Source organism: Vespa crabro, chromosome 6 (genome assembly GCF_910589235.1).
Source record: "Vespa crabro chromosome 6, iyVesCrab1.2, whole genome shotgun sequence".
NCBI classification, from domain to species: Eukaryota; Metazoa; Arthropoda; class Insecta; order Hymenoptera; family Vespidae; genus Vespa; species Vespa crabro.
Genome location: NC_060960.1, coordinates 3,566,839 through 3,594,017, shown reverse-complemented (window position 1 = coordinate 3,594,017; position 27,179 = coordinate 3,566,839). Strand labels below are relative to the sequence as shown.

At 30.2% G+C, this 27,179-nt stretch overlaps 2 protein-coding genes across 10 annotated transcripts; both read left to right on the top strand.

The window, feature by feature from the left end:
- Window positions 1-105: 105 nt before the first annotated feature.
- On the top strand, window positions 106-4,134 carry LOC124425252. 3 transcript variants are annotated; one of them, XM_046965410.1, is made up of 6 exons: window positions 106-351; window positions 492-624; window positions 1,334-1,408; window positions 1,531-1,849; window positions 1,912-2,378; window positions 2,469-4,134. In XM_046965410.1, exons 4-6 carry the CDS (start codon window positions 1,657-1,659, stop codon window positions 3,003-3,005), a joined length of 1,197 nt encoding a protein of 398 aa, XP_046821366.1. In that variant the 5' UTR covers window positions 106-351; window positions 492-624; window positions 1,334-1,408; window positions 1,531-1,656; the 3' UTR covers window positions 3,006-4,134. The 3 variants fall into 3 exon arrangements, with proteins under 3 accessions (XP_046821366.1, XP_046821364.1, XP_046821367.1); XM_046965408.1 differs by lacking the exon at window positions 492-624; XM_046965411.1 differs by lacking the exon at window positions 492-624 and having other exon boundaries at window positions 107-351; window positions 1,933-2,378; window positions 2,469-3,757.
- An 847-nt stretch (window positions 4,135-4,981) lies between these two features.
- LOC124425251 (cyclic AMP response element-binding protein A) lies at window positions 4,982-26,846 on the top strand. Of its 7 annotated transcripts, none has more exons than XM_046965401.1 (7): window positions 4,982-5,716; window positions 8,195-8,422; window positions 23,571-23,910; window positions 24,300-24,625; window positions 25,032-25,301; window positions 25,385-25,528; window positions 25,627-26,846. In XM_046965401.1, exons 2-7 carry the CDS (start codon window positions 8,357-8,359, stop codon window positions 25,810-25,812), a joined length of 1,332 nt encoding a protein of 443 aa, XP_046821357.1. In that variant the 5' UTR covers window positions 4,982-5,716; window positions 8,195-8,356; the 3' UTR covers window positions 25,813-26,846. The 7 variants fall into 7 exon arrangements, with proteins under 7 accessions (XP_046821357.1, XP_046821360.1, XP_046821361.1 ...); XM_046965404.1 differs by having other exon boundaries at window positions 4,990-5,088; XM_046965405.1 differs by lacking the exon at window positions 4,982-5,716 and adding an exon at window positions 5,800-5,882.
- The last annotated feature ends 333 nt before the right edge of the window (window positions 26,847-27,179 follow it).

Genomic DNA, 27,179 nt, shown 5'->3' with positions numbered 1-27,179 from the left:
GATGACGTAGAACGTCCATAAACAGGTTGAGAGCGTGCGTAGCGCCATCCTGTGACGTGGTATGAGACGAGTCTAGGATTTCATCTGTGACTACTCGCATTCCGTGAAGGAAGAGCAGAGAGAGACGTACATCTTTTTTTGAAAAGATACAAAATCGCTGTTCTTTCTTTCGTACGACATTGGTTCGAGTTTATCTACGTCATCGTGATTAAAGAAGAAAAAAGAAATCGACAAAGAAAATAAAAACTCTCGTTCTGCGATCGAGCTGCTGTAAATACTCTGGGCATATTAAAATTTGATCTTTTTACGTTCTAAGTGGAAGCCGCAACTACGTTTATCGTATCCGGGAGGGTGAGTGTTGTTTTTCGTGCCAACTACGTTTCACCTACGCTTCTCTTTTGATCCATTGTATACGTTGCAACAAACACATTATATAATTACAACGTTTTGACGTCTCTACGATTAATTTCGATCATTTCGATGCTTTTCAGAAGCAAACGATTAGTCGCGACGTAGTAGTGGCCTGTTCCTTCGTGAATCGATCGGAGGACGATACATCACCCGTAGTATATAACTTGTGTGAAAAATCTTAAGAAAAGTTTCTTCATTTGAGATTGTTCGAAGGTTTGCCGAACGATTTTTTCTTTTTTTGTACTTTTCTATTAGCGAGTGGAAAATTTATTTTTTTTTTTGTTTATCGATTCGAACAGAGTTAGAGGCATGATGTAACGTAATTCTCTTGAAAATGTAGTCACATGTCGCGCTTTGGATTACGTAATCTACTTATAATCTCGTAGAAATAACATTTTACCGTGATAGCATGAATTTATTGTCTTGACTAAAAATTCTTTGAAACATTGCTTCTTGGATAATTGTAAATGTTTATAGTGTTAACCGGTTGACGACGAATATACATATAATCTTATTATTTATTTCTGTATTTCTGCTTTTATAGAATTTGTCTATAAAACTCTGTGAAAGGTACGTTAATATTATTGATCGCGATATGATAGAATTTATAATCTTTTGATAATTTTCTTGGTATCTTTGATATCAAGTTGTTGTTCCATACAAATTATTTATTTAACTGGTTGATAAAGATCAAGTAGAATTTTTTGATATCAAAGAATCTTCATGTTATAATATTATTATTATTATAATGATTATATTGAAGTGACTGCATTGCGCTATTTGTATGATTCCTGCTACTCAATAGATAAGGATAATGTTATATAAATCAAAGTGCCAAGTTGAATCACTAGTTCATAAGTCCATCAGCATTAATCTTTTATTATAATGTATAATGTGATATTTGAAGAAAATTTTGTTTCAGGCTTCAAAAATCCCTCCTATTTTCGAAAGTACAACAACCAGCAACATTTCATTTGAGGAAGGAGGCGTAAATAACGTAAGTTATCCTTTCTTGTTGCATTTGGATTTTAAATGGAAGGAAGAAAAAATGTTAGATGGAGATTACGCTTGTATTGGAACTTTGCAAGTTCTTAGATTCCACGGGCAAATAAATTTTAGGTTCCTAAGCCATGCAGCCGTCTGCCGCATCCATCATCTGTTTCTCGTGGCGTGAGATCGCGGCCACTGGAGGAAGAAGTTGTAACCCATACAAAGGTGGAAACTATTCCTCTGCTAAGCCCAACAATGGAGTCAAATTTATTCAAGGAGGCTTGGATTTTCCCTCGAGTCAAAACAAAAACACCAGCGGAGGAAGACAGTGTTACAACATTTCCCGATTGGGAAGAGAACTTTCAGGATTTAAGCGATTGGTGCATGGACCCATTCCAGACTCCATGCGATTTTCCTATAGGTGAATTGGTTCCTTTTAAACTATCAGGTAAGTTAGTTCACGAAATATGTTCTCTCTTGATCAACAATTGATGCTAAATTCTTGTAAAGTCAAAATTCAATTCTCTTTAGGTACTAAATACGAGGGTAAGGGCGTTTTGAATTTGGGAAAGGGGATATCAGAGAACGCGACGAGGGGGGTAAATGAAGAAAAAGGGAAGTTAAGAATGAATTCGTTTGGTGATATGGAGCTTTCAGGTAGCAAACATCAACCATTGTTGCCTTCATCAAACTCAACTTTTGACTGCAAAAAAGAACTCAATGAAGCAGAATATAATGGATCAAATACATTGTTAAAATTACCTAAAGCAAGTACCAGTGCTGCAAATAGCAAGATGAGCATTTCCGATGTTAATATACCATTTAATTCTCACGAACGCATAAGCAATCTTGATTTGGATGATGCTTGCCATAGTACCTTTGAATCTACAGAAAATAATCAGCCTGAAACATGGGATATGTTACATACAGTTCAAACTGGATCGGATACATTTGATTTACTATCATATCTTTGCGAAGTGAGTATATTAGCTATATTCTAGATTTCATTAATAAAAACATAACAAATAGTATCTCGTAAATTCATTAAAATTTATCATAACTTGCAGGATGAAGCATATTCGCCGGGAGGTAGCACATCAACAGACACTTCAACGATATTCAATTCAAGATCGCCTATCCTACCGACAGTTTTACAGAATGCTGAGGAAGCAGTTGAGACGGAGACGAAAGTCAACAAAATTCGTCGGATAACACGATCAACTTCAACGGTAACATCATCTTCATCAGACACTTTGCCAATTTCATCGCGAAGATCCGGAAGAACGAGAACGATAATAAATAATAACAAAGTAGATAACAAATATTCCAATGGAAAACGGGAAAAACGAAAACGATCCGCCGAAGATATTGCTTCGGATACACGAATAGATACTTTTAGTTACAGAGAATCTAGAGAAAAAAATAATGAAGCTTCAAGAAAATCACGAATGAATAAGAAAGCGAAAGAAACGGAAATGGCATTAAGAGCAGTCGAACTTGAAAAGGATAATAGGATATTAAAAATGAAAGTCGAAGAACTTGAAAAATTGGTAATATCTATGCGGAATGCTTTATTAAAGTCCGCTTTAAAGAAGGAGAATTGAATATTTGATCTTTTTGAGTAGACTTTGTCTTATTGCACTTTCTTTCTTTTTTTTTTTTTATTTTTTACTTTTTACATTGTTATATTATTTTTAATGTTATTTGTTAACATTGAAATATTTTTATAACCAATGGGAATTTCTGGGGTAGATTGTTAATATATTCTTTTTAATTTTAATAAAATATACGCATGGTATGAATGATGTCAACATATTTTATAATTTAAAAGTATGATTTATATCTTAGAAAATGTGATTTTATATTTTAATTGAGCACGACGCACCGAGCACGCCTTTGGGAATCATTTAAAATTAGTGCTTTAGGCATGTAATAATATTGTACTGTTTTAGTAGTTTAAGTGAATTTCATGATCTTTAGAAACATTATCACTTAAAAGGAAATAAAAACAAGTTTCGTATGTACGGCAAAGTTTTCCGTTCGATTTTAATCAGAACAAAATCACAATTACGGTTTGTTCAGCCTTGTATTGTACCTGATAAAAGAATATATATATGTGTATATATATATATATATTTATATATGTATATATAATATATATATAATATATATATATATATATAATATATATATATATATATATATATATATATATATATATATATATATAAACAATGATCGATGATAGAGTAGCTTCAGATCGATAAATATTTGTTTTGATTGTGCGAATATTATAATAGTTGCACGATGTAAATGTGTAAGAAGCATGTAATAAAGAATTTATTTTAAAAAGATATTTCACGTGCACATAAGAATTATATGACCGATTATAAAAAAAAAATGTAAATCAATTGCATGAAAGAAAAATCTTTTTATTCTATATAACATGTATATATATATATGTCTAAAATAATCAAATCCTAGTGGGGAAATATATTTTCCATGATAAAATCTTCAACAATGTAATCAGAAATTTTTAATTTATCCTATACATAGATTGTTATATAAGTTTTATTAGTCACTTTAAGGATGTCTTATATATTTTCAAATCTGATCATAATCACATAAGAGATCTTGCATCGCGGGGAAGTTAGGCTACGTTAAAATGCATATGATGTAATATATATTTCTTAGTGATTTTATAAATGTAATTAAAATTAAATTACATTGTAATACTCGTTAAGGTTTTTACAAAAAATGTAGCCTCTATTAAGAAATCGATATCTTTTTCGCGATAAGAACGATAAGAGATTATCATTTAACAGATAACACAATACCTAAGGTAAATGTCTCGTAAGTTATTTACGAACATGGATGATTCAACATATCTTCGAGAGAATCAGCTAACAAAATATTACTTTCTATAGATTTATTAGATTTTTTGAAAGAATTCAAAAGAATTAGATACGCAATAAGATATATTTCTTTTGCTATTATAAATCTATTGATCAGGTTAAAAAAATTGAAATGAAATACATTTCAAAATTTCAAATGGATACGCCCGTATGAATAATACCCGCATAGACTAATAAACATGCGACATGTAATTTTACTAATACCCGCATTAAGATCGAATCTTATTCTGACCAGCATAAGTATGTTTCAAAATGAAAGTGAATGAATCGATCGCTTTTATATTATAGATAAATGTGTTATTGGAAAAATTACTTTCAAATATATTAATGCAAATGAGATGATTAAAACTTTTCGTAGAGAGTTTGTGATGGCAAATTTGAAATTTTCTTGAAAAAGATGAAAGAAACAAAAGAAAAATTGATTATTTTAACTAATATTTTTCATTGTATGAATTCGATGAGAAAAAAATACCTCCCTTGAATTTCGTTTCAGAAAAAAAATATAATAAAGGACGATAACGATTGGTCGTTAGGAAAGTCAAAGATGAACGATGATTGGCTGATAACACGTAAGTCGGCACGTCGCAGCGAACATCTAACAGGTGGTCGTATGCTATTGGTCGATTAGCACGAACGGTAGTGCTGCGGTACTAGGCAACACGTGCGCGCGCTTAGAGGCGCATTCGCGGCGGCAAAGTACGTGGAGGCGGGTGCGTCCGTGTTCGCCCTATCCTCTCACCCTCCTCACCGTTGTTCCTCTTTCTCGTTCATAGTAAGTTAGTCTATTGACGTTACTCAGAACGGTGATACGCCATTAGGAAACGAAAAACGCGTGTCTTACTTCTCTGTCTGTATAGCTTTAGGCGTGTTAAGAAAAAATTAAGAAATAAAAGGAGAAGGAAGAGTAGGAAAATAAGGAGAAAGAGAAAGAGGAGAGGTGGAGGAACAGAAGGAGGAGAAGAGAGAAAGAGAGAGAGAGAGAGAGAGAGAGAAATAGTAAGGAGGTTTCACATCCAATTGGCGCCGTCTTTACCAGTTACAGAACAGTCATTCGCGGCGCGCTGATTCCAAGAGCGACGTACGACGGATCGATCATATCTGTTTTCACGCAACCTCTACGAGAATTCACCCGCGCCGTCCGTAACCATCTCTCCTTCCCCTCCCCTTCCTTTCCCCTACCCGTTCTTTTTTTCTTTATTCTTTCTTCTCTCTTTCATCGTTTCCCCCTCTCCTTAGAAAAACAGACCGGCGCCTTCGTCCTTTCGATCGGTCTTTCCCGTCTTATCGTTCTTCTAACATTCCTCCCCGTGCGTTCGCGTCCCTCCATCTGGAGGATTCGTATCATCTATTTAAAAAAAAGGGCAAAGGTTTGCAAGAGGATATCCCGTGCGCGTATTTCGGTAAGTATTATACGTGCGATAGTTTAAAGATCTTATTGAATTTTCTTTCATCGTTGAGATAAATCGAAAAGTATAGTGAAAGGTGTACCGTCTGGATATTCTCTCTTGGGTTACTCTGCACGTGCCCGCGTGCGCGCGCGCACACCCGCGAAATCTCCGTATCCGAGTGAGTGAAAGATAAAGAGATAGAGATAAACACACAAAGAGAGAGAGAGAAAGAGAGAAAGAGAGAGAGAGAGATAAATAGACAGAGAAATAGATAGATAAATAGAGAGAGAAAGGGAATAGTTTGCAGAGTACATACGTATGTACCATCTGGTGGTATCGTATCCGATGCGAATCTGCCTGTACCACCCTCTCGTATTACCTCCCACCTCCCACCTCCCACTCTTCCACCTCTCTCGATTTCTCGACAGAATCCATTCGCAAATTTGACGATGTTACTTTGAATCTTCTCGCGAGCACCGTACTACGTACTACATACATATGTGATGATATTACAAAGGACCGCGATTTGAAACGCGATTTGAAACGCGATTACTGTTCTTGGAAAAAGGAGAATATATTTGTTTCGAGTGGTAACGAGATAACCTAGTGATGTTGATAACACGTAGTAATCCGTTATATTCCGGTACCAAGGTGTTACGGTAATGTATCTTGTATTGTGTTGCTCCGGTTTATCAATGTATGTATACATATATATATACATACATATATACATATATACATATATATATATATATACCATGTGTAAATATTTATTTGCACGTACGTTTTATTCTATGTTAGATCGTAAGAAATTATTGAATTAAGATCATGTATGTATATTCTTTCTGGAAGGATATTCACCGTTACAATCGAGAATAATTTACAATCAGTTTCTCGTCGATATGCCAGGAACGAATCGTCTTCTCTTGCGCATACACTTCGGTCACCGTTCACGACTCTCGCACGTTGACCTTTTTCTCTGCTACCGAACGGATGAACGCGCACCTCTGTCCGTCGTCAGTGCTCCGACAAGTGCGAAGTGTTATATATATATATATATTTTTTTTTTTTAATAGAGTGGGGTGATAAGGGATGAATTGGTACAGGCAAACATCGATTGTTTACATCGTATTTAAATAAATATTTACGGGAATTAATTCGATTGTTCTTTTTTTTTCTTGCTCACGTTTCCTCTTTTCTTTTTTTTTTTTTACTGTATTATCTATTTATTTTTTTTTTCTTTTTTCTAATCTCTCGATACACGTAGTAGTAAGTATGTATGTATATTCTATTGAAGCGAACGAACGCGTTCTCACGTGGAACGAACTTGTCATTCTTCAGTGATTATAATAAACGAGTTGCATCGGGAGGAAATGTTGTGCTCGCATCTCCGTTAAGCCAGATCGAAGAGGGAAAAAGATATAAGATTATAGTATTTAACATATTCCTGACCGCAATATTTTTTTTTAGATTTCTTAAGTTACTTATAGAGAAATAGCCGATGACGAAAATGTCGAAATGGTTTTTCCTCGTCGTTCATTTTTCTTCTTTTTCTTTCTTTTACTTTGTCATTTAACCTCGCTTAGCAATTGTTATTTTTGAATTATTATCACCTCTCAATCGGTCATTAATTAATCAAGCGAGCTTTTCTTTTTCTTTTTTTCTTCGAGGAAAAAAAGATAAAAGGATAATGAAAATCGTGATTTATTTACCATACAAGAGAAACTTCCGATGAGGTTATGTACATCGTAAAACTCCGACTTTTGTCATGCTCTTGTTACGCATTCCATTTTAAGACCACCCCCATACTACCCCTTCTTCTATTCTTCTCCCGTTTATTCTACGATGGATTGAAAAGGCATCGTATCGTACTTAACCTATAAAAGATGGATCCATTGATCTCGTTACAACGCATTACGATTTGTCTCGACGCAATACTTGTTATATTGAACGATGAAAATAAATAAAATTTATTTTCATGCCATTTTCAAAATTCTTATTTTCTCGTGAAAGTATTACAACGTAAGTTGTCAGACATTCAAATATTGTCGAATGTTTCTATAAATTCTAATTAATATAATCAATTATTTCAATGATATTTATGTAGTAAATTATCAATATATATATATATATATATATATATATATATATATATATATATAATATCTACGAGATATTTTCTTTTTTGCGTGTAACGATAATTGTGTAATTATTCTAATCTATATTTTATTATAATATCCTGATAGATTTCAACATAGCCAATAAGACGGATCTAGGTAGAAATCTTTCTCTTTCTCTTTCTCTTTCTTTTTCTCTCTCTTTCTCTCTCTTTCTTTCTCTCTCTCTCTCTCTCTCTTTCTCTCTATTTCTGTCTATATCTCTGTCTTTATCTCTAAGAAAGATATGTTACTTCGAAACTTCTTCATTTATATGATTTTTATTGAATGTTTTACTTTGAATTTTAATGTTTTTTTTCTCGTTAATTTACAGATACCGTTGGAAAGTATCGATATCCTTTCAAGGAGAATCACGATGCTCGTGGTTTGAAGTTATAAACGGCGTCAATGAGCATTCAAGTATGTACGATTGATTGAGGACAGTGAACACACCGGGAGATCGGAGAAAGATCAGCGAATAGAAGAGACGGCCATCATGGAATTCTACGACGTGGGAAGCAGCGATCTCAGGGAGTTGTGGGAGTCTTACCTCACAGAACCAGTGAGTCTCTTGGCCTTTATATGCCATTTTTATTCCTTCGAAAAAGCTAAATCTTAGAAAAATAATAATTAAACGCAAAACACTTTTTCTATGATCATGACCGTAACATTTTTTCAATTTCAATTTTATGTACCATTTAAAATGACGGAAACAGAATAAATATGTCATGTTGTGATTTTTCACTCGGCAAATATTTTTTCCTTTCTATTATTTTTTTTTTTTTTATTTATTTATGTTTTTTTTTTTTAATTTTTTGTGTTTATTTTAGATATATGCGCCATCGTAATTATTTCTAGTAACATTTTTATTTTTATTCTAAAAATAATTCGTACATCCGTTTTCCTTTGGATTTATTTTTTCTTCTTAGAAATCTATATTAGATAATATACGATTAAATTCTCTTACGACGATTATAATATATCTTTCGTTATCGTTACGACCTTGGGTTTTGATCCAACATCCAAATTGATTCGAATATCGAGAACAATACGATATTAATCGATTACCACCTATGTACATATATACATATGTATATAAGTTTGTATCAAAATGAACGTAACGATCTTTCGGTACATCTGTGTGCGCGTGCGTGAGTGCGCGCGCGTATGTACGAGCTTAACGAAGTGTACCAAGAACGATAGCATTTCTTTGAAATGTTTTACTTTTTATTCAGACAACGAATTACTTCTTATTTATAAATGTTAGAATGAACTGTATCTCGTCCGGTAGTGTACGGTAGTAGTTCGTAGTAATGCGTAATTAACGAGCGTTTCTCTCGAACGTCATAACAGTACTTTTGAGATACATATATGTACATTTATATTTACCACATTTGAAATTTGGTATGTATACGAAAGCGATATGCACGATTCTTACGACATTTCGTATTTTCCCGCCTTTCGAGGTGCACTTGGCGCACATTTTTATATTCCATCGTCTTTACATTACGTCTGATGTGACGTATGTATGTACATTGTACATACTTAAGTATTTATAGTCATTTATTTTTTTGATCATTATTAATTGTGCATTCATTGTGACCTAATACTAATACCTACGTTATCTTTTTTTTTTTTCTTTTCGTGTCTACACTTTGCTAAAAAAAATGCGATCATTAAATATGTTGTATAATGATCTAAGTAATTCCTTCTTTAATTATAAATAATATGATCATTAACAAATAAATTTTATTTTTCTAACACTAGGATAAATATTTTTTTTTATCTCTATACAGTCATGTAATATTTTTTAAACGTTTCCATATTTCTTATTCATTTATAATAATAAATTCTGAATCGGTAAGAACGATTTTTCTGTGTTTCATTGGTTTTTTTTTTTTTTTTTATATTTCTCCAAAGGAATTATCATCCTCGATAAATGTTGCGTTACAAAACGAAGTATTACTTTTTATCATAAATGTAATTTTAATATATCTCTACTGAGAAAGGGATGGAGAGAGGGAGAAGGAAAAAGAGAAAGAGAGAGATAGAGAAAATGGCATGTGAAGTAGCTGTTCCTTTATACTTCACTTAATCTTTGCAAATATTATGAGATGAATATTCATACAAAAAACGAATAGGATGATAAGGAGAAAGAAGAAGGGATGGAAGAAATAATGACTTTATATAATATATCGATACGGTCATGTTCAATGTTTAGAACAACTTCTTCGTACACCTGTACAAATAATTTCCCTCTTCCAATTAACCTTACTCGGTTGGTTTTTTTCGTTAAGTTTGAACGAAACAGATGAACTTTATTTATTTTTAGATCTATACGTGTAAATATACATTTAAGTATAGAGAGAAACAAAGATGAATTAAATGTAATATAAGATATCGAAAAATTCAAGTAATCAAAAGAGTGCATAATCATTTTCGAGTGTTTCTCTTTAAGAAAAAAATTTTTTTTCTTTTATTTTTTTCTTTTATTTTTTTCTTTTTTTTATTTTTTTATTATTATTTTTTTAATACTTACGATATTCGTCTCTTCGAAATATTTCGGTTTATCTTCGAAATTTTTTAAATGTCCTATTACTATTACGAAATACACGAACACATATGTTTTCTATTTATTTTGATCCATCATTTATCTGTTTAGATTTTTGTTATCAGTAGTTAGACTTTGTTATAAATGTATCTTCTTATGTAATTTATATTTGTCGATTATCGTTTGCATTAGTAATTCGTTAATAATCTTTTTCAAGAAGTCTTTGTTAATTGTACAATTCTTTTCTAATATTTATTACGTCCCTTTCATTTCCGAAGATTCTTTATTTCTTTTTTTTTTCTATTTTTATATCTTTATCAGTTTCTTTCTCTCTATCATATACGAGAAAATAAATGGTATTATCACTTTTGATTATCGTTGGTTAATACTCGACTAATAATATATCGCGACGTACTAGTAACAAGTAGAAGGAAGTTCATCATTGCATTATAATCGAAATTGAAAGCTGTTTGGCGTCTGCATACTAAATTATCGTGCGTCATCGTATTTGGGGAGTCAATTCCCTTCTTGAATAATTACGTCATCGACCGCCGAGGATTCGTTCTTGTATCTCTATTTCTTTTCGTGTCTTCTCGCTATTGAAGCGACGTCTGTATTATATATACATGAAAAAGACAGAGAGAGAGAGAGAGAGAGAGAGAGAGAGAGAGAGAGAGAGAGAGAGAGAGAGAGAGAGAGAGAGAGAGAGAGAGAGAGAGGGAGAAAGAGAGAGAGAAAGAGAGAGAGACTATAATATATTATATACAAGTATATCTGGAATTCAGATATAGTTTTTTTACAGAACTAATAAATGAATCTAATTTATACAATTTTTAATCTCTCGAGTATAGAGTGGTATAATATCAATTTACAAGTATTTATTACAAATTATTTTCTGAAATTGAGTAGATGTATTATTGGTTACAAAATAGGATGAGAAGTATGAGAAGAAAGTATTGTCATAGATATTATAGAAAAGTTTATAAATTATTTCAATTAATTCATAAATTATACATTATAATAGATCGATCGAATTGGAGAAAGAAATAATTAAATAATTTATTAATTAATTCATCAAAATGTAGAAATTAATTTAACAAATTTATTACGGATATTATAATAGCAGATTCATTCAGAGTTCGTAGATGGAAAAAAGCATAGATTTGAAACGATTTAATTGATCGATATCGAATTCGTGAAAAAATAGTGCATAGTTTAACTCTTTGATGAAAGCCGACTATCTGATTTAGCCTCCTCCGCACGACGATGCAAAGCAATTTACTTTCCTCTCTTTTTCTTTCGAGACAGATGTAAGCACTGACGTAAGCAGTAATGTCGATGACGATGTCCCATTACGTATCAAAGTGGAACATCTTTAAACTCTATTCTCATAAAATCTCGATTTTTGTCGTTCCACTTTCCTATACATGCGTGTCAAAACAAATGATCTACGAAATCATTGTTATAAAATTATCAGATATTAACGAATTGGTTAAAAAAATATTTACACGTTATTTAATATCGAATAATATCGTATAAATTAAATAAAAGGCTCTGAATTTTTTATTAGGTATAGAGAAATTAGTATGCTATATTATATTATTAATAATTGACAAATACAAATAATATAATTTCTTTATAGCAGCTTTATAAAGAATAGTTTGATATCGAGTGTTTGATATCAAATATATTTGATATATTTATTTTTAAATTAATAAATTAATTTAAATATTTAAATTAATAAATATATTTATTATATTTGAATTATCGATATACATCTGATTTTTAGATGCATTTTTATAAAAAATATTATCAATACAATTTTGATATCCGAGAATAACATTTGTTTAAATATAAAATGTCATATTACATTGTCAAAATCAATATTTTCTATATGTATTTGAAAATTCAGAGCCTCTTGGTAAGCTTATAAAAAGATCCAATCTTTTATAGCTATTTTTAGCTGTCATACTCTATAGGCTTAACGAGTTTACAAAAAATGCATTACATTTTTTTCTAAAGAAACTCAGTAAAATTCAATATAATGCAAACAGGTCGTATATAATTCAAGGATTTTATTGAAAGTTTGTTCTTTCACTTAAGCCTAACTTTAGAGTTTTATTCTCAGGAATTCCGAAGAAGAACGAGAGAAGATTCCGCGGTGGAATAATGAAATCGGTTTAAAGACGACAACATCGTAGAAGAAGCGAAAGTAGGACGCTCGGAAAACTCACGGAAGAGATTTTTCACCTTTTCTTGAGAAGTTCGTTTAGCAGATTACGATATTCAAGTACTTAGAAAATGGCGTTGACGATAGGCAGGCTCTTTTCTTCTGTTTATCTATTTTTCTTAAGTAAAAATGAGTTCTCCCCTTCGCACGGCGTTAGAATATTTATCACAAGCTGATAACAAAAATCTTATCCTGCTGGTCGTTGAATTTTAAGTGACCGTCACTTTGGTGTTTCTTTTTGGTGTCACGTCAAAAAAAAAATCTCTTTCCGAGTTTAAAACTTTCTGACCATCATTTATGGAATATTAATTTAGATGATGTCATTAATCTGTTTATTGAGACAATTTTTGATTGGTTGACATGGACATGATCAATAGTTTAACTGATTAGAAATATAATTTAAACAAAAATTTTTCAAAATAAGATGAGAAAAAAAGAGATATTTTAATTTGTTAAAATGATAATATTTTTTCATCGATGTGAATCTAGTTGATAGGAAATTTTTTTTTTAGTTTGAAATAAAATAACACGATTAAAGGTAGGAAACTTTAGACATTGTATTAATAAAGTATAATAGTCTTTTCTTTTCTCTTTTTTTTTTTTCTTTTTCTTTCTTTAATAGGAATGAGAAATAAATGATTTATCTATTCTTCCAGCATGAAAGAAGTTTCTTCGTGACAAATTAATTAGTTTCTTCCGGTTAACAAGTAAAAGAACAAGATTTGAATGAAATTTTGACTTCAATAAAAGAAAATAACGTCATTTTAAAGATTAAACATTAGTTTTAAGTAATTTACTTTTAGATAAGGCGTCAATTTGATTTGAATTTTATTATGTGGATTTGAAATTTTATTATCTTCATTAAATATAATAAGAGAGAACACTACATTTATATTATATTATTATACATAATTATTTTTATTATACCATTATATATAATATAAACGTAGTTTATATAAATATCAATATTATAAACGTAAATAAGTAAAATAAATATATAATTGAAATATAGTATTTTTTTTTTTTATATAAACGTAGTTTATATAAAAAAAGTACTGTAAACTACGTTTTATGTACATAATATCTATTTATACTACTTAATTATGTTTATATTATATTACTCTATTTTATCTGTGATATCAAATCAATTTCAAATTATTTTAGACAAAGATAGATGTGATAAAATCGAATATCATAGATATATTATTGTTACGTATTATTTATTTTAAATTACCAACATCGATACGTAACTATTGTGTGGCACAGAGTACAAGTTCGTAATTTTCTATCTAATCTAATTAGGCTAAAGATAAAAGTCAGAGTAGTAGTTGTGTATGTAGTTACGCCGGAATCATGTCGACTATGCGACTAACTTGTATGAGGATCCTAAGAGGGGGTGGGTTGATGATTCTACGGGAACGTATCGGTTGGCTGAGTTCTGGCGCAAAACCGGAAGTGCTTGCGAGTCGACTTGCTTACCGGAAACATCGTGTTCAAAAAAGAGAAAGAAAAACTACAACAGAGCCTTCTCTAAAAATAAAATGGTCGCCCACGTAAATATGATAATACAGTGAAGAGTCTTTTTAAAGAAAGACAGAGAAAAAAAAAATGATGCTATTTAATGGATGGTTCTCAAATTGCAAGTAATTAAGTCAAGAAAGGGAGAGAGAGAGAGAGAGAGAGAGAGAGAGAGAGAGAGAGTATGATTAATAGCGTTTGGTGTTTATCTGGAAAAGTGTAGTATCGTTACGACAATAGTTATTGAAAATTTATCGATTGCCTTTGTCGATGACCAGCTTACGTAACGCGAATTATGAAGATAAATAGATGAAAGGAATAAAAAGAAGAAATAAATAAATACAAATTTCAATGACGTAATAAAACTTTGAAATTTGTTCTTCCTGTTTTTTTTCTTTTTCTGTTTTGGTAAAATTAAATTTAATCTAAAAGATTTATGAGAAATGAAATATTTAGCAATATATAAAAAATATATATATACACACACAAACACGTATATATATATTTTTTTTTGATCAATTTAAATTTTATCATTCGAAAGATCAATCAATAGATTTTTATTTCTTCGAATGGAGAGAAATAGGATGTTGAATCCGACGAAGATAGGTCAGAGATCGAAGAGTTTACATGTTTCTGCTTATAAAATCACGATCGAGAAAGAATTGTTGTTATGCGTCCTCTTTCTAGATCCTCTCGCTTCCCACTTGGTTCATTCTTTGCTCTGCCTTTTCAACCACCACCACTACCATCGTCACAGCTATTACCGTTAGCTTCTTCTTTTTCTTCTCCTTTCCCTCCTCTTATTCGAATCTACGAGCGACAAATTGGAAAGCATCGACGGAATTTGCAACGAGTTCACTGTACCGTGACCTTTGACGCCAATCTATTACATCTATAACGTTGAGAGAACGAGCAACCATTTCTATCAAATAAAGTGTGATTTCATCGAACAAAAAATAAAACGTACGAAGATACAGGATATTTCCTCAAAAAAATGTGCAGCAGCACATCTCATTTGAAAATTACATTTTTATTCATTATAAGTAACCATCGAAAAATTTTTTTTTTCTAAAATTTTTCTATTCATTCTCAGAAAGAAGCATTAGAGCAATAATTATCGACATACACACATTTATATATATATATATATATATATATATATATATATATATATATATATATAAAAGTGAAAGTTCATTTAATCGTTATTGGAAATATCGAAAGAGTCCAAGAATCATTAAACTACGTGTCGATATTTGAACTACATTAAAGTGCGTGTAGGAGTTTGTGACATTAAATCACTATAGATATCATTTTAGTATTAGGTGTATATTGACTATATTGAATATATGTGGTATAATAGTTAAGTTACAAAGGACAAAAGTGTAAAAAGAGTATAATGATTTCTTCTTGTATAACTAAACGCGCAACAATAAAATACCATTAGGACGAGGTTAGGCGTCGTAGAAAGACGGCTTCTTCCGGAAACGATGGCACCATCGATCGTTGTATATATTTGGCACCACGATATAGCTCTCCTTATGCAAGTTTTAATCGAACTCCTCGAAGAAAACTTTGTCCAGTTTTTTTCCTAAGTCGATCTTACTTTTTTGTTTCCTAGAAAAATTGCTGCTCTATTTAAAAGAGAGTATTTATATTAGGTAGATTATATATATATATATATATATATATATTTATTTATTTATTTATTTATACTATAAATTAGAGTCTTCTAAGATTTTCATTAGCAAATAAATAACTTTAATATCATATATTAATAATGAAACAATATACCACATTCGATTAGGATCACAATTTTAATGAGATTACACTTTTTAAAATAATTTTTTTTTATATTAAATATAATTGGAGAACGAATTTTTAATAAAATATTTTGGCGATAAACATTAAAGGATTTAGAAAACTTTACAAAATTTGTATGTAAATTCAACGAGTAAATTTTTACGAGGACGAATTGTTTGCGAGAAATGATAATCGTTTGAAACGAACGTAATTTTTATCATTTGCGGTTTTATCCTCAAATAAGTTTCACGAGTTTTTCTTTCCTTTATCTACGTAGCAACTTTGAGCTTGACCTCGATTGATAAGAACCAATTATTTAGTCGACTCGGCCATACTGTCTGAAACTTTACAAAGAAATCTGTTCTATTACGAAGTATACTTGAGTTATACTGTATACTAGTGTGAGGGAAAACGCAAATAGAAGAAGTAATTGTGATTTGCCGCCACGTGATTCTAAGTCAAGCAATTATTTAATTATCTTACGTGAGTTTTTATCGATAAATTTCCTTTACTTTCTCTTAGTCATTTAACCTGTTACGTATAAAAGTCTGAAACAAAAAAAAAGATAAAAATACGTATCTATAATATATATTTGTAACTAATATTAGAAACTACTAATATATTACTCCATCAAGCATGATTTCATAATTTAAAACAAAGCTGTATTTATAGGGAAATCACAAACACAAAAAGATTTTGAATGTCATATTATTAATATTTATCGATGTAGTCATGCGCATTAGATTTTTATTTACAGAATATGTAACGTTCACTTATGTTAATTTATATTGACAATTTCAAATTGATTTCTAGTGGTTCTTAATTTAGAATGAAGTGTATCGTCAATTTGATTTTTTTATTTACTAAAGATATAATATAAATTAAGTACGCTATATTTTTCGTTGGAACATAGAGAACATTTAAATAAAATTTCATCTGGATTGAACAAAAATATTAGGAGTTATAGGGAAATTATACATAGATTAAGGATTATATAATTAAAAAAAATAAGCTCAACTATAAGTTATTATAAAAAATTGCTTATTATATTAATTTAATATATTAATTTTTTTATTATATTAATTTACACTACATCGAATTCTTTTGAGATATTTTCATTCAGTGATAGAAATGCATGTTCGTTTTTTATACTTGTACCGTGTTTCTCAGTGATAAGAAATTTTATGTATACACACAAACACATACACACACAGATATATATATATATATATATATATATATATATAATAAAGAAGATGGGAAGAATTTTTATTTTTAAATTACATCGTATAAGTAAGCTTCGTTTTATTTGCTACGTATGTATTGATGTATTGATAAAGTGTGTCCTCATAATTCCTAATTGAATTAGTTTGGGGATTCCCAACTATTTTGGGGATTACAGTAAAAAAAAAAGAAAAGAAAATTTTCTAAAATAAAAATAATTAATTTTGTTTATAAATAAATTATACGTCAGATAAAAGACTAATGATCTTAAAAAATGTCAATGATAGTATGTAAAGCAAGTACTTTATTCTATTTGTTATCGATCAGGTTGATCGCTGGTTAGTCGCTTATTAGTGACGTTCATTAGTCAGTAACATCCGTTAACGATTAATAAGTCGAGTCAGTATTTTCATTTCTTAACGGTACAGTCTTTGTAGGAAATCAAGCAGGAAGATCGCTTGACTCGTTTTTACGTGTCCTCGGAAACAAGCTTGTAATACTTTTACCAGCTGTGATTGGCCAGGGAATTTGCTGATCCATTAAACTTTAATTCGATATATATATATATATATATATATATATATATATATATATATATATATAGTAGATAGGTTATTGAGAAATAAAAATAAAGGAATTATTAAATGATTCGTCGCTTGTTATTCTATAATGCAACACAAATCGAAGACGAATAATGTTCATGTTGCTTGGAAAATGTCGACTTATTCAAATTCAATTGCCAGTTAAACATTTTACATTGATTCTTTTTGACTAAGCACGGTCATAAAAGCGATACTTCATAGGTTTCTTTTTGTATGCTTAGTAATCATATTTTAATGTTCCAGTCATCGTTCAAATATAATTAAATGATCGTATTCCATTTACCATTGATCCTATCGTTAACAAATTAACGATTTACTCATTTTTTGATTCTGATAATTCTACTTGAAGTTGTGAACATAAGATTACGTTTATCTCGTATAATTATCTGTTTGATTATTACTCAAATAATTAACTGGGTTTGACGGTTAGATTTTAATTTATTAGAAAAGAAGAATACTAAAGTAATCATTAGATAACTATATATATAATATACACATACATACACATACACACACAACATATTACATATCTTTCATATTTCTCTCAATTTATTTCCACTTGTTCATTATATTCCTTTTGAATTGTCAATTTGAGATCTCGAAAAAAAGAAAAAAAAAAAAAGGAAAATTATTGTTTGTAGTGTCAGTGTAAAAACCGTAAAGGTCACAATTCTACTTATATCAAGATCGATATCTCAGAAAACGACCTTCATTGATGAAATGGAATTCTAATGTAGAAAACTAAAGGAAAGATCGATCATTTTCGTTATATGGGTTTCCTTGTGTTTCTCAATGTTCAGGGAAAAAAAAAAAAGAGAGAGAGAGAGAGAGAGAGAGAGAGAGAGAAAGAGAGAGAAAATCTGACGTTTACCAGAACGGTTCTACGTTAAGAAGAAATCTGGTTTTGAAACGAGTTGTATACTTATGCCAGGAAAGAAAGAGAGAGGAAGAGAGAGAGGGAGAGAGGGAGAGAGAAAGGTAGATAGATAGATAGAGAGATAGAAAGATAAGTGAGAGAAAGACTTGTTGTCGTCCTCTCATCTAACCTGCAAGAAAGTAGACAAAGTGACGGTACTACGGTTTGGATGAGATTCTTGAGGCCGTTCACCTTTTTTCGTGACTTCGAGGCTGGTACTAGCAGGTAAAGTCTACCTTTTACAACACCACAGAAACATCATCACTTCTTCCCTTCTCTCTCTCTCTCTCTCTCTCTCTCTCTCCTAGTTCTGTCTCTGTCTCTATGTTTTTCTTTTTCTTTCTCTCTTTCTCTTTATCTCTCACTCAATCTTTACGTTGATTATAGTGGGTAAGATGAAACTTTTTTCAAGATCTAATTATAAATGATAGAAATTGTACATTTATTCTATAGCGTAATGTAAAATGCTTATCGAAGGATTAGATATAAATTCTGTTTTTATTGATAATAAAGATTTTTTAAGATTTTTGATTAGACCAAAAAATTATATTTTCTCGTAATTTCTTAATAATCATGTATATTAATACTTTATAACGTTACGTATTTATTAATATTTGAATATAAATTAACTATTAATATTGTTATAGGTAGAAAACAGAGGAAAAGTTAAAAAATGAAGGTATACTGATGTATACAGGTATTTTACAAAGTATTACTTTATATAGATTGTTATAATAGTAATATAAATTATATTGTACATTTTACATTGTATGATTCTTTTTTTAAATAGGAAACAAATTCGATCATAAATATTAATTTCTTCTTTTTTTTTTATATTCATTTACATAGAAAAAGAAAAAGAAAAAGAAAAAGAAAAATTAGTTTCTTTTTTTTCCGTCACTCCGTCGGTAAAAAAGATGATCTACAATATCGTTAACTCTTATCGATCTATACGATTATAATATCACTTTCGGAGAAGTTAATTCAATATTCGAAAATATGTTTATTCAGCAAAAGAGCTTGGTGGAAATTTACCGTTGCATTTGTATTTCTAACCTCATCGAAATGTTCTTCACTGGAGATCGATGATGGCCATGACGAAGTCGTAATTGTATGCTAGGAAAGATTCCAATCGAAATACCTTTCTATTACTTTTTTTCCATAAACTTGTATGATAGTATTACACCGCATAGATTTTTATCTTATAGGAAAAATGATTTCTCATACTTTTTGATTTTAATTTATCCAAATTAATTTTATTATTGTTATTATTTTTAAAAGAAAAAATTTTTACTTTTGTTAAATTTAAATCTATTGAATTATATGAATTTTATAGGATGAATCTTTTATTTTCATATGAATAAATTCCATTTAAAGATTAATAATAAATAACGAAAAAGAAAATCTTCGTCTGTCTGCTGGAAAGACGATTTGTTATTTTTAAACTTACATTTACTCACATAAAAAAAGTTTTAAAGGTGATGGAGTTAGTATGCAAAGTGTGAGGATGCAAATTCTTTCTTTTCTTCTTTGGAGTAGGTACGAAGACATACGTAAATACTTACGTATAAAACGTGTCGCCATAGTAGTTTTTAACGGTATATTTAGGCCTGTATGGAATCTTTATTAACACATTATCGTCTGGTCATATATAATTATACATATATAACAAATTTTTTATTAGCCGCTCTTAAAAATCGCCTCCCATTTTTTTTCCGTTATTTATTTTTTATTTTTTATGTACTATATATGTATATACTATAGAATATATTATTGAATATTATAGATTATCTATAGTATACATACAGTATACATAGTATAGTATTACATTATTATGCATTATGTATTATATGCTATAGAAATGTAAAAAATTCATTTATTATTAAATGTTAATTAAATGAAGGAATAAATTTCGGTATACCTTATCACGTTGTATCGTATTATAACTGTAAAGTGTTGGACAGTAACGTGTTAAATTTGAGAAGGTAATGCCAGATATCACTGCTTTTATGTCGTTTCCGGGGGAAATAAAAAGTAGAAGATATGAAATAATCATTTAGAAGCGATTAAGAAGAAGATATGAATGACGAAAACGAACGTAAAAGAGAAAAATAATATAAAATTTAATTTTCCAAGTATGAAAAGCAAAAAAAAAATTTAATTTAAAAAAAAATAAATATAAATTAAAATGGGACGAAGTTCCTTTGTCAGTACATTGAATAATTGAAAATAATACAAAACTAATATAATAAAACGTAGATAATAATCTATCTTAAAAAAAAGTAAACTATATTATAGATATAATACAAATGTCGATTGATTATTTATTACTATATCTTTGTAATATAAAATTAATTTTGAAATCAAATATCTCTGTAGTCAAATTAATTGTTATTTTAATTATTACTTATTTTAAATAACCGATAGTTTTTATTTTTTTTTGTTTCTATTTGGGACGAGAAGTGGTAGTAAGATTATTTATCAAAATGAAATGAAGGATGCATTAAAAAAAAATGAAAGAGAGAGAGAGAGAGAGAGGGAAATCGAATAGAAAACAAAAAACAAAACCTTATCGTGACCTTGACATCTGGCCGGCTTCCGCATTGTTCGCGAATGCAGGAGCTCCTTACGCGCGTTCTCGCGTTCATTCGTTCGTTCGTTCGTTCTTTCGTCCGCTTGTGCGAGCAAAGGTCTCTGCTCCGCGATCAGTGACACCAATTCTTGCCCGATCCACGCTCAATCCCACGATCCGTAACGAAATCGAAGCGATTGGCTGAACACGAGAAAAAAGAAGAAGAAGAAAAAAAATATAAGGTTTTACCTGAGAACTTTAAACGTGCTCGAAATAAACGTACTTTTAAGTATTATCGATTATTATCAATATTATATTTCATCAATAATTATTGTTAATTATTTTTATATCACGTGTTGATGATAATGAGTAAGAATTTTATCAATTTATATCGACTGATGAAAGAATAATGTTTTTTTCGAATTATTCAAAACGAAGATTGCTTTCTATTCTTTCCTTTTCTTTCTTTTTTCTTTTCTGTTTTTTTTCGTTTTCTATGTTGATCAGACGGAGATCGTGAATTTTTATCAGAGAATCAATCGTCAATTATAAGATAATAAAATAATATTCGACTAAGATTAATGTTTTATAAAATATTTTCTACATTTAAAATAAACTTTGTTTTTTACAATTTTTATTATGTAAAAGTTTCTATTTTATTAACATAAATAACAATTAAACATTATCACTGGAAACTTGTATATTACGAGAAAAAAAGAAGTAAAAATTATGAAACGTGTTCTCTTAAAAAAAAATATATATATATATATAAAAAATTGTTAAAAGGAGATTGAATAAAAAAAAATGTCCGTTTCAAGCAAAAAGCTTTTTTCTTTTTTTTTCTTTCTTTATTAGAGACGCATAAAAAGAAACTGTGAAATGTTTCACGAGAGAGAAAGAGAGAAAAAGAGAAAGAGAGAAAGAGAGAAGAAAAAAAATATGGGATGGGAGAAGCTTTGACCTTGGCAGGTAGTCGAGTTCCGCATTGCTCACTCGTGGTGGCTAAGTTCCCCTTCCTTTCTTTCAAGAAGGTCTCCCGGTTAGTTCTACATCCTAAAGAAGAAGAAGAAAAAGAAGACGAAAAAGGTATCGCATATCTTCGTAATGCTTCGGAAGTTCTGATGCCCTCTTTTCTCCTTCTTGGGTATTGTTGGCTATTGTCCGACCTTCAACTTGACCGGTCATCATAGTTGTCTCGTCTGTCAACGTCCTTCTTCTTCTTCTTACGAATGTTTGACGTCGTAAACAGATCGTATAATCATAGGTCCTTGATACCTTGTTTTGAGTCTATCAATCATTATCAATAGTTTATATCTTCTATCATTTTTCAAAATTAAATATTCTCAAAGTTATATTCAAAACAGATGTTGTCGAAGTCTTTCTCTCTCTCTCTCTTTCTCTTCTCTTTCTCTTCGTTTCTTTGATTCGATCATTTCTATTTTCGATTTAGACTTTTCGGATAAATTTATCGATGAAAGAAGAGGAAATAGAGCCATGTGGAAAGCAATCGTCCGCATTTTGACAGTGCACTGACCTCAATATATATAAATTCATCGCTTTTTTTATCTTTTTTTACCAATTTATCGATAGTCTTTCGTTAATAAATCTATTTTTTTTTCTTTTTTTAAATATAATAAGGAAGATGATTTCTTCGAAATCTTTTCGTGAAAGTAATAATAACGAAAATATAATTTTACTTGTCATAAAAGTTCAAGTAATAATCTATGGTTTAATAATAACACGGTCTTTAAGTAACTTTTATATAATATTTCGATTTAGATATCCTATCTATCTTACCAGTTAATAATTTATAATAAAAACGATCTCATAATCCTTTTACTTTCGGACCTGGAATTATATCGTAATAAATATATCGTCGTTAATTAAGAAGAAACGTTTTCATTGGTATATTAACAGTTAATTAATATTTATATAAATAATTCATGAATTGCATTAATAAAATAACATAATGTTACTATCACTATATTAAACTATAATCTAAAATCGTAAAAAAGAAAGGAAACAAAAAACAAAACAAAAAAGAAAAAACGATGATTAAACTTAGAATCGAAAGTTACTGCTTTGACGGTTGGAATACTTGAAATATCAATCGATAAACGTTATCGGCAATATTTCCTATATGAAATAGCCTGATAAAGCCGATGTGTGTATTATGAATGTTACGGCAATTGGTCACGTTGTTCGATTATATTATATATCACAAGTGAGTTTGTTCGACACGTTGGTAATTTTTTTCATTTTTAAAGTTGTTTCTATAATAAAATTTTTTTTAGGGACTTGGGCAGGACGTATCAATGACGTCGAGAGAAGAGGAATGGGGTAACGTTTTGTGCCTCAGGGACAAATCATCCTTGAGTGTCGTCCTGAGAGATCGTTTGATGACAGATGCTGCGTTAGGTGGACCACGTCCTATAAAATCCGAACATAGTTATAGTTTACTGGCTTCCAGTCCTCCACCGAGTCCAGCAACTTCTGGGACCAATCCTTGTACAGCGAAAAGTTCTGTACCTTCTACCAGTACGGCTGGTACGATGGCGGTCAACACCATTTCTTCTATTGATTCAAATAATTTGGATCACAACAAATCTTTGGATATCCGGCCGAGATTCGATGGTGAGGATATGTTATTATTTGTATTCGACTTGAAAAGCATGAAATTATGGAAAGAATTCGAGGAACTTTTTTTCTGAGGATTTTATTTTATTTGAATTGATTGTAATGAAAGTATTATATGTATCATACATATTTATATGTTTATATGCATTATATATATATGCATTAAATTGTATGTAGAGTACATTTAAAATAGACACTACAAATGTCATAGTCGCAAAATAGGAATGTTTAATAATTTATTTATATACCTATAGAAATAAATGTATATACAGAACATATAGAACATATATAAAATAATATAAGTAGATATAATTAATACTATATTTATATTATTACGTTTTGTTTTATTGCATCATGAACAGAATATAATTGACTTTTAATTGCAGATATGGAAGATGAGTGCTTTCTAGCAATTTCAATGAATTCATCCCGAAACGAGGATCAATCGTCACCTTTACCCCTTCAAACAACTTATACCTCGACTGTAATTTTGAAGAAACCTAATGTAGTACCTGAAGATAGCGATTATTCCGAAATTAAAGGCGAACCGCTCAGTGCACCCGGTAGTCCTTGTACGCCCTGTCCTTCGTCGAGTTCTACAATAGATGATAAAAGTACGATAACAATGGTATCGCCACAAAATCTACACTTTTCTAGAAATCAACTTGCTCCTACGAGCGATAGCGAGGAAGACGATGAGGATTATTATCAGGTATATTAATAATTTTTCAATTTATTTGATATATTCATGTATTATTATTAATAGTAATAGAATATGTGATAATAATGAGTCAATTAAAAGTTTAGTATTTTATTAGAACTAAATCAATATGTATATATATATATATATATATATATATATATATATATATTGATTTTAATTATATTTAATTTATTATAAAAAAGATTCAATATATAGAGAATATAGGAATTTTGTTCTCTAAAATATGATCATTATCAGATTATATTATATTACATTTTACACAGATATAATTTAATTAGATATTATGTATTCATAAAATAAATCATTTTAATTTGTGTTTAATAGAAATCCATAATATATTGCTTTTGTATTTACTTTATTAATACAATGTAAGAATTTTTTTATTATTTATCAGAGTATGGAAGTAGAAGAATACAGTATACCATGTGAAGAATACGAAGGAAGTCGCACCTCTAGACAAAGCTTACCTCCAACTCCTCCCAGCAGTGCGAGTTCAGATAGCGAAGGTACAGCGTCAGCTTCTTGTTCACCCGAACGTCGAGACTCTCAAAATTCATCGCACTCTCAGAATATTAGAGGTCTCTTAACACCTAGACTTTACGTCACCAATGCAACACATACAACAAGGCAACCCATTCATACACCTTTAATTTCCTGCCAACCAGTAAGACCCATTGTTTAATTAAATATCAATCGATAATATTAAATATAAATGAATTGTATTATTTTGATTTCGTGATATTGCAGAAAGGTTCCACCGGAATTTTAACGTTGACAGAAGAAGAAAAAAGAACTCTCATAGCTGAGGGTTATCCTGTACCTACCAAATTACCTCTAACAAAACAGGAAGAGAAATCTTTGAAGAAAGTACGCAGAAAAATAAAGAATAAGGTATGATGATAATTTCTTATTTATATTATCGACGAAATTATTAAGGGATTATTATTTTATATGTGTTTACACACATAAAATAATTTTTCTCTTCTTAGATTTCGGCACAAGAATCACGAAGAAAGAAAAAGGAATATATGGACGGCCTAGAAAGGCGAGTCACCATGTTGACAAACGAAAATTCTTCATACAAGGATCGTTTGACAGTATTGGAAGACACGAATCGTGAACTATTGAAAGAGTTGCAACGCCTTCAAGCACTTCTGCAGCTCCAATCGTCTTAGCTTTTGTCTTGATGGGAAACAAGATTTTGCTGATTCGTTGTCGTCGATTTGGAAAATGTAGCTCTTTTTGTTTTTTTCCGGGCTAGTTATCCTCTATCTTCTAATGTAGAATTGAGATTAGTATTTACGTTTAAATTTTAATTCCAATGAAAGAAAACATTAGAAGTAGTTAATGGCAGTTGATCGATAATCGTCAACATTGAAACTTAGAAAAACAACAAAAGTGACTGTACGTTGATTTTTCCAAGGATTTTGATGTCGATGGAAGATTTAGTTTTTGGGATTGGTGCAATGTTGTTAGGCTCGTCAAGTCTTCCCTTCGAATTGCGAATAAACTACAGACGATCTCGTCACGATCGTAATAAATACAACAATTTCTCGAAAGCAAGCGTTCTTTCGAGTTCCTTGAGTTTCATTGTCTTCCTAGGAATATCGAGAAACGAGTTAAACCACGATGATCGCGAAGAATATATTATAAATTAATATTGTGTCGTACACTTTGAACAGGATATACGTGATCTAGCCAGCAGTGCCTTCGTATTCTTTTAGACGTTTCTTTTTTTTTTTTATTGTAATTGCAACAAATAGAGAATGAGGAAAAATGAGGAAGAGGAAAAGAGGAGAAGAAAGAGAGAGAGAGAGACGGAGAAAAAGAGAGATGCAAACATCGTATATTTTAGTACAATTATATTTTTAAGACAACGTTTTCTTTTCTTAATCCATTCGTTGTAAGCATTTTGATCCTATGTTCGGCTTCCTAAAGAAAATCATACGACACATGATGTATTTTTAATCGGGAATGAAACCGAACAAATGCAAAATCGGATACAATTGCCAAAGGATGGCGAAAATTCTTGAATTCGTCCAAATATTTAAGGTCATATTTCAAACGAATACTAGCACTGCACTTTTGTGTATAAGTTAAGTCACTTGCACTTATGAAGAGAATACATTATGATATATACATGTGGATATATATATATATATATATATATATATATATATATATATATATATACATATATATATATATATTTAAGAAGAAATACGAAGAGAAAAATGTCAAGAAAAACGAAAATTGTAATTTTGGATTGAATGAATGAATGAATGCATGGAAATTATAATAAATAAGAAGTGTTATAATTGAGGAAGAAAGAAAAAAAGAGAGACAGACAGAGACAGAGAGAGAGAGAGAGAGAGAGAAAGAGAGAGAGAGAGACAGAGAGAGAGAGAGAGAGAGAGAGACAGAGACAGAGAGAGAGAGAGAGAGAGAGAGAGAGAGAGAGAGAGAGAGAGAGAGAGAGAGAGAGAGAGAAAAAAATATTGAAACAGTAACAAAATAATTAACGTGAAATGTCCAACATATT